Here is an 8475-nt window from a genome sequence, read left to right on the forward strand (position 1 = left end):
AAGTAATGGTAACACCAGAGAACCACGACTTTCTTTCCACAGGCCAGGGCCTGCCCACTGCGGCCCACAGCTCGAGGTGCCTCATGGGGCCTTCAACCCGAGTGCTGTGGCCAGCAAAAACTCCGATCTCACACGACTTTTAGCAAATAAAACCATGCGCTGCTCAATGTAACAAATCCTTACTTGAGGCAATGAATCAAACAGAGCGTCGGATACTTTGAGGGAGATGCGAGGACTTATCAGCAATCCCTCTTGGACCTTGAAAAAGCCTCTCTGTTCAAAACTGCAGCATTGTAGCCTCCCAAAAGGGTTATTTTTCTGTTGTCACTGCTTCTTACTGAAAGCCAATCTCTTCCCAATCCCCCTTGTTCCTTTAAAAACAGACCTATTGAATTTCATTGACATTTGGGAAAGCCAGTATCAGCCGGATTGATAACTAAAAGCTTCAGAGCTCTTACATTTTTCCAGAAACCACCACTAAGATTTGTTCTTGAATCACAGCCTTCTGCCACCAAAGTTGAGTGAAATACACACCTAACAGAAAGGAATAACTATTTAAGAAAGTACACAAAGCATTCGGCTCTTGAAGTCACTGTCTTGCCAGAAGATACATGCAGCATGACGAACAGTTTACAACTTGCCACACAGAAGGTAGTTTCCTACAAAGTTACCATTTTTTTATGTTTTATGCCCTGTTGGATGCAAATAAACAGAAAATGTTATCAGTTAAGTCAGTTCCTTCAGTACAGAAGAGGAATAAAAATCAACTTTGCTTCTAGAAGTAAAGGTGTCACCCTGTGATTCAGTGCTCCATGAGCAGACATAGACATTAACTTCACAAGGTTGACTTGCAAGATAATTTCTCACAAGCTTTTAAAACTAGATAAAAGGATTTTTGCATAATCAAATTACTTTGACATTACTGTATTTCACGAAGAGTGACAGATGAGCCCTGAAAAGGTGGATTTTCCCTAGTCTGTACTCACGAACAACCTAAGCCATAAGTGTACAGACGCACCCAAACACAGGAGAGGAGGTTTTCTCACTCAAAGAAGCTTTGACAGACCAAAATGCTGGCAAGATAGAGGAGCACTACATAGCACTCACACATTGGTACTGAAAGAACAAGAAATCACACGTTTTGGATGGTGCCGAATAGTCTCTTACCAGCTCCACGTAAGTCAAACCCTCCATTCCAAAATCACAGTACTTGTAGGGTCCCTCAATTTCAATAACTACCCTACTGCTTTCGCCTACACACACTTATCACTGACCATGTAGAGGTCAGCTTTATCAAAGCCTCTGCAGTTCTCAACTCTAGTTTGCAAACCATTCATTTGTTGAAGAAGAGAAAATCAGGAGAACGCAGGAAAATCTGATAGAAATAAATACAGTGGGTAATGCGAACAGTTCAAAACCTTGATAGCAACGAACACCTTGATCAAATTACTGGAATAAAATAATTGGAGATGCTTTACTGTTCAAGTATATACAAGAGGCATCTGACTTCCTACAGACTTGCAGCACCACTACTGCTATCTTTGCTTACTTTTACACAGGGACATTGCCCGTTATTCTGCATTTGTAACATTTCTAAGGCAATGGACTTCCATCTTTGACTATTCCCTACGTAGTACCATAAAACCATAATTAGCATAAGTACCCTAAATGTAACCCACTTCAAAAAGTTACACTTGCCCCCAAACTATCAATTTTTGTCAAATTTACAAACTTTTCTTTTTCTTGTCAAGAAGAACTAACTAGTAGATCTTTTATCCCCACACGGTTGTACATAATGCCCACATCTGAAAGGCAGTTACCAACATGAGACAATCAGTAAAGTTGGTGCTAAACATTCAAATTCATAAACTCTACTTCAGAAGTATATTTTATTAGTTTCATATGTTTTAATTGCAGTTTTCTTTTGAGTTTGCAGATGAAGACCTAAGCCAAATAGACACTTGTATGCCAAATATATTTTAATAGAAAACAATGAAAATGATGGTATTTCGATCACAATAGAAAACAGATATGCTCTATGAGGAAAAAAAAAAAAAGAAAGAAAAAAAAGGTGTTTCCTTCTTTCACGATGGAGAACGCTGCAGAAGATTAGCCTTGATTCCATGTTTTAATGACTGTGAATTCAGAATGACCTCTATGATAAGGCTCCAAATAAGAGGCTTTGCCCAAGGGAGCAAACCTGGTGTCCACACACCCCGTTTCATCACAATATGCTTCCCGGCTAGGGAGAAAGTCAGTCAGTCCTTGTAATGAGGCATCTGAAACCAGTTACCCTTGTTTATTTTTTAGGTTGGGCCTCCTGTAGGGATTGTACTCAACAGCAAAAATACCTACACCTATATCATAATATTTACAATAAGATAAGGCTCAAAGAGGATACTACTATAACTTAAGATATTTCTCACTTGTGCTGGGAATTTTTTCTACAGTGCAAAATTCACCCACATGCTCCAAAGAACTTTCCAAATATCTGGGCAGATCTTCAAACCAATATCTAAATCTCCAAAGCAGACTTCCAGACATTTTAATAAATTCAATGACTTAACAGCATTTTTTCTTCATGAATGTATAAGAAAATGGCAAATGAAGCCCATAAACTGATCAGGACGTTTTACCTTAAGAAGAGTGTGCTCTGCCCAACTGTTTATATACAATTGTATTGCTTTTCGTCTTTTCCAAATTACTATGAATTCACTAGTCTGTGAATCCTAACACCTACCACCACAACACTGCTTACACTTGCTGTGGTTCTAAATGGGACAGCAGTCCCCAATACTGACAGCGTCTACAAAGGCAGGGAAGTAGAAGGCAATTGCACAAGAGTGAAATTACCCAAAATTTAGCACACGTTCTGCTACCAAAGCCACAATCTCTTGTAGCATTCCCACCATGAAGATACTTGTTGCTGTAAGAATTTTAATTTACAAATGCTATATTACTATAAGGTTTGAGAATCAATGTAAAAATAATGCAGTTCCAAGTATATGCAAGAAAGGGCACAGGAGAACCTGCTGTGTAAAAATACTTTTGTGAAATTCCTGCCTGGCTAGAGTCACAGTTTTCGCAACCTCCTGAGTTACAGAGGAAGCAAACTGAAAACCTAATTAGACAAATAAAAGAAAAACTTCCTGCCTAGCAAGGGTTTGAAGGTGATTATCAGTAGTATCAATGCTCAAGTAAAGAATATCCAGCATTTCTACTAAGAACTCTCCTACGTAGCCTTTTAGCATGAGGTTTCTATGCAACGTAAAGGAATTCATCGATGAGGGGAGGGGAAAAAGAAAAAAAAGTCCAACCGATGAACACAATACTACAACCAGCAGTAACAGTCGCACATTGCAACACATTAACCGGGGAGGCCTGTCAGCGCTCGGGAATCCCATTACACCACCGTCTTGAAGCCTCCTCCAGAGCCTGTAGTGCTCAGCACAGAACTCACACACCAGTGGCCCAAAATCTGCAAATGTGGATTTTTATCCCATATACGTTCAAAGATCCACAAACGGTTCTTGTTATGAAGGCACCTAGTAAACCCCAGTGCTGGCATTTAACTCTTACCTATTCTGTAACCTTCTTTTTTGGTCTTGTCCCACAAACCACCCAGCACACTGCCTGTGCTTTGCTGGGTGGGCACAGGGCAAAAGCCCAAATCCAAATCCCGGGCTAGGGGGCATGTTATCTCTGTACACTAACTGCACAAGTGCCAGCCCATGGCTTCTTGAAGTAAGCTAGAAAATGAGCTTTTGGTAAGAACACAGACATTTCTTAAGCACAGAATCATATGCCCATTCTTATAGGCAGATGTTTATCACCCCCCCAAAGATATTCAATTGCCATATTTTTATTTTTTTTTAAAAACTTTTCAAAGATGTCCTAAACTTCACTAAGAAACCACACATTACTAAGCCCATTAGTTCTGCTTTAAAATTCTCTGTAAGACACCTGTGATCCTTATAAAGCGCTTTACACAAACAGGAGCGGCTGCAATGGCAGATTGTGTTCTAATAGACCAATGGCAGGTTTCATTAACCTACCCAGGGTCACGGACAGACAGGACAGTTTCACTACCTGAAACCTTTCTGTCTTACATGTGCCGATGTAACGTGAGTAAACACCAGTCTGCACAGTCTCTTTTATTACCACACCGGGCTGTGCTGGCACAACACATGGTGTGACACCGGTTAAGGCCCCGAGCTCGCCAGCACTGCATGGTTGCTGCACACTCACAGGAGTCAAAGCAAAAGCCCACAAAGCTGCCAAGGACTTGTACTGTGGGGAGAGATGGCCACGCTTAGGGTACAACGTCCTGGGCCGTGCTGATAAACATCCAACTTGGGATGTCCCCATGCTGGGACGACAAAACACAACTCATACTGAGAGCAAAAGGGAAAGAAGAGGCAGAAACTTGGGTAGTGAACCTAACAAGGAACATTTCAGGCAGCCTCACTTTCCCTTTCTCCTCTGGAAACTGAATAATCTTAACCTTGAAAAAACACTCGGACAAATCCATTCAGTTGGGTACCAGAAATAAAGTACTCTGAGCACATACAAACAAGTACACAAACGTGTTTTCAGATTAGCCTGGTGCTAATTAAAGAAAAAGTCCTTTGGACTGGGGCTATCAGCTTTTTTCCAGTTAACTTACTTGTTCCTCCCTGAAAGGATGTTACAGGCATTGCATAGCTCTGTGATCTACTGTTTCTTTGGATACCATCCCTATTTTTGGGTATCAAGCTTAAAGACCTGGATGATGAGGGAAGGGGCTGCTCAAGCCATCACATTACTCCAAAGTTTTCTGCCCAGGGCAAGGTCAGTGTCACTGGAGGAAGCTGGCTGTTTCTGGCAGGAGAGAACTATTGGCATTATTAGGAATAATAAGACACTTTCCATCTGGAAATCAGAAGACTACGTCCTTGAAAGGGAAAGAAAGATTGTCTAGAAAAGCAGCTGAAAATTTACACTGCTGCTTAGAGATGCTGATAAAATTAGCACGCACTTTCAAGGAACGGGAATCACGAAGTTACACAAATGTGAGCAGTTTTCTATAGAAGTTTAGGAATACACATTCCTAAACATCTCCCCTTCTCCATTTTGCAAGTGGGACATTAAAGAACAGTATTGCAATAGCCCCTGAAGTATAGTAAACTAGCAAGTCACTGTACATCATGAACTTTTAAAAATTATTATCTTACAGAAAGACCATGAAAAAAATATATGAAGACAGCTTACATGGGGAAGCTTATGCAGCACTGTATTATTCACATTTTACACCATAACTTGGCAAAAATAATAAAAAAAAACAAACTCACAAATCCCCAAATAAAGTCACAACCACTCAAAAGCATCTCTTTCAATATGAACCGTATCCAAAACTTCGAGTCCTGTAAGTGATGTGGCCCTTAATCTGCACAGGGATCTAAACGAATGGGAGGTGCAGAAGAACTGACCTACGGTGTACTTCACTTGGGATTATATTTGTTTACAAAAACACAATCTCAGTGATGATGTCAGATATATGATAGCTTGACTGTCAGACACCAGTTTAACAGCCATTACCAAGAAGCAGGTTTTATTTACAAATGCGGCATGTTTGATGGAGAAGTATTTGAGAGAGCAAATGCAAAATGCTTTCATGAGCATTTTTCATATAAAACAAACCTAACGGAAAAAAGTGTCACATTTGTCTAATACTGGGGTAGTATTTGTCAAATCAGTGCTGAAGTTCATCAACATATTTAATCACTTCTACAACAAGCACATTCTCAGATGATGTTTCTATGCTTCTAACAGGCTGTGCTGTTAAATCCTTGGCACCTTTAATACCCAAACCAACCTTCCACATTTCATTATTCTAAAAGCATAAAAAGAATTTTCCATTGAGAAAAAACCCAACCAAACAAAGCGAGCCATGCACAACCACTTAGTCCTTTTATGCACAGCCACATGATTCAAACACTCCCCCATTTCAGACCGTGCGACGGCACAGCCGGGGGGGCTCAGGAAGGGGTCAGGAGCCCTGCTGTTCCTGCAGCCCACCCCTGCCCATCTGCCAAGTGCCGTGGTACAAAACAGCTCGGCGGTGGGAAACCAGCCCAGCTCTGCACGCGCTGAGGCACACCCACACGCAGGCAGACGGAGAGCAGGAGCTCCCATCTCTCTCTGTTGACTTTCAAATGGCATATACCATTTTAAATAGAGCCAGAGTACACACGCACGTACAATGGAATGGAGAGATGAAATGTTACTGTAAAGCTCCTCCTTCCCTGTCTCATTCCCCATTCTTCCCCCCACATTTCTGGATCAAGGCCTTTTTACACTGCAGAGGCAGCATGAGCACAGCAGTTTCTTGTTTTCAAGAAATGCCTTGCAGGATTGTGGACTGAGACCATAAACTATTTAGGGAAAGTCATGTGTCATGCACTGAAGGGAGCATCTGGGGTGCTTCAGACACTTGCAGCTCCCTTCCCGGCAGAGCTCAGCCCCTGGGAAGCTCAGACTCACTTGCCATCCCACCAACGGTCTCGCTGCAGTTAATGCTATCCTTCCTTCCTAACTGGCACATATCTCGGAGTGGTTTTCAGAGCGCTGCAAAGCATTTGGAAGAATATGGCTCAATTCAAGGCATAGAGCTGCAGAATTTAGAGCTTAGCCTTTGATTGCAGCAAGGAAGATCCACATTAAAGTTATGCTCAGGAACAGATAACCACTTCTCCCACTGGTTTATTAAGTTCATGGTTTCTCTTTGACACACATCTCAGCTGTCTGTACCATCGTTCATCTCTGCAAGGCTACTGTGCCAGTTTCTCCCTGGCTTCTCTTTAAAGTATGCTAGAGGCTGAGGCTGTAATGAAAGCCTTACACCTGCCTTACATGAGAATTAGGCATTCCTTACTTTTTTGTAACATACATGAAGATTTCTATGAAGTTATTCAGTACGTGAACAGAAAACTGTTCCTCACTCCAGAAGACCACATTGACAAAAATCTCTCTCTGCGAACTTGCCCCCACTGGTGAGGGGAAACCCCCCCAGTAGAAATTGCAGTTAGGGCTATGCTAAGGTGAAACCTTCCAAGACTTGCTTACCCCTGGGTTTTCATATGTATCAAGGAATATAACTTGGAAGGCTTTTGTTTGGGTTGTTCTCAGAGGCAACAGAAGAAAGAAGGTCTTGATTAAAGCTTAGGATTCCCAGGACTCCACCCCAGATGTGACAGCAGGGACCCTCCCTGAGTTGCTGGCTGATTTCTTCTTTGGTTTATAATACTGGTTTGGATTTGCTCAACTTTGATGCTTTGCTATCCACACTATAATTCAATCAAACTGCTAACATATCACAGGCTACTTATCAGTAAAACAAGAGTTCCTAATATATGTTAAGTCCCATCCCCAAACCGAGTTACCGCTCCAAACGGAAACCCCAAATCCAAGTTATGCAGGTTGCTACCAAGAAAAATCCTAGGCAATCTTCCTTCACAACTTCATGCTGCCAGAATTTCTTGCTAACACTGGGAACATCATCTCTGTGACTGCTAATCAGGTAGAGTCCACAACCAATGAACCATAGCTTAGGTTAGATGAGGGCAATTTCTATTAGACACTACTAACCACATTGTAATACCCACGAGGGTCTTGGTGGAGATAGAGAACTTTAGGAAAATAAATCATTCAAGAAGCTTAGAGAAATTTCTCAGGTCTCCGCCTCTCCCTGATCCCTTTCAATCATGTCACCAAATTTAATGCCATGGTGGCTGCACCTTGTGGAACTTGCCCAGTGACTTGCTGGGGAATTACTTGCTGCATCACACACACATCCCAGCTCAGTATCAACTGGCACAGATATTACTACATCAATTATTAGAAACAATGTTGATAATAAGGAATAACACTAATAATGAATAAACTATGTAGAACAACTTCAGTTAGAGGAATCTAAATCAAAACTATCAACCAAAAACAACAAACAAGGGGAAAAGTATCAATTTCTTCTTGTTCTAACAGTCAGGATTTCCTTGGATATTTTGGTTTATTTGCTAATATCACTCACTACATTTTAAAAAGCAAATTATCCAGGGACAAACGAAGCACTGCAATAACTGAAAGGCAGGTAACTTGGATATCCATTTGGATATTGGATAACTTGGATATTACACCCCACTGTGTAAAACCCAACCTGCCTGCAATTTCCTAATGAAACAGTATTAAAGGATCATTTTTCTTAACTTTCTGCATGGAAATACCAGCGTGTGTATATATATATACACACACACACACACATCTCCCTTTGGAACACATCGCGCAGTCAGGATATCGCAACATCGCACACCAAGGATATTGTATTGCTTTAACCGATACAGTTAGACAGAGCCTTCTGCGTTTAGACAGAGACCTTTGTTAGAGATCTACAAACACCCTTTCTGGTTTAACGCTAGTGCTCAGCAAAGGCCGAGCGCTCGC

At 41.4% G+C, this 8475-nt stretch overlaps 1 protein-coding gene across 1 annotated transcript in view; it reads right to left on the reverse strand.

Moving 5' to 3' along the window:
* ATP9A (ATPase, class II, type 9A) overlaps positions 1-2357 on the reverse strand; it is a gene marked incomplete at its 5' end in the record, with an annotated part of 54125 nt that extends 51768 nt beyond the window's left edge. Inside the window, one exon of the mRNA XM_009707532.1 lies at positions 2294-2357. Within this exon, the coding sequence (XP_009705834.1) occupies positions 2294-2357 (64 nt within the window). The remainder of the gene's footprint in view (positions 1-2293) is intronic.
* Between the last annotated feature and the right edge of the window lie 6118 nt (positions 2358-8475).

The sequence above is a fragment of the Cariama cristata genome, unplaced genomic scaffold, assembly GCF_000690535.1.
Source record: "Cariama cristata isolate BGI_N322 unplaced genomic scaffold, ASM69053v1 scaffold15509, whole genome shotgun sequence".
Classification (NCBI taxonomy): Eukaryota; Metazoa; Chordata; class Aves; order Cariamiformes; family Cariamidae; genus Cariama; species Cariama cristata.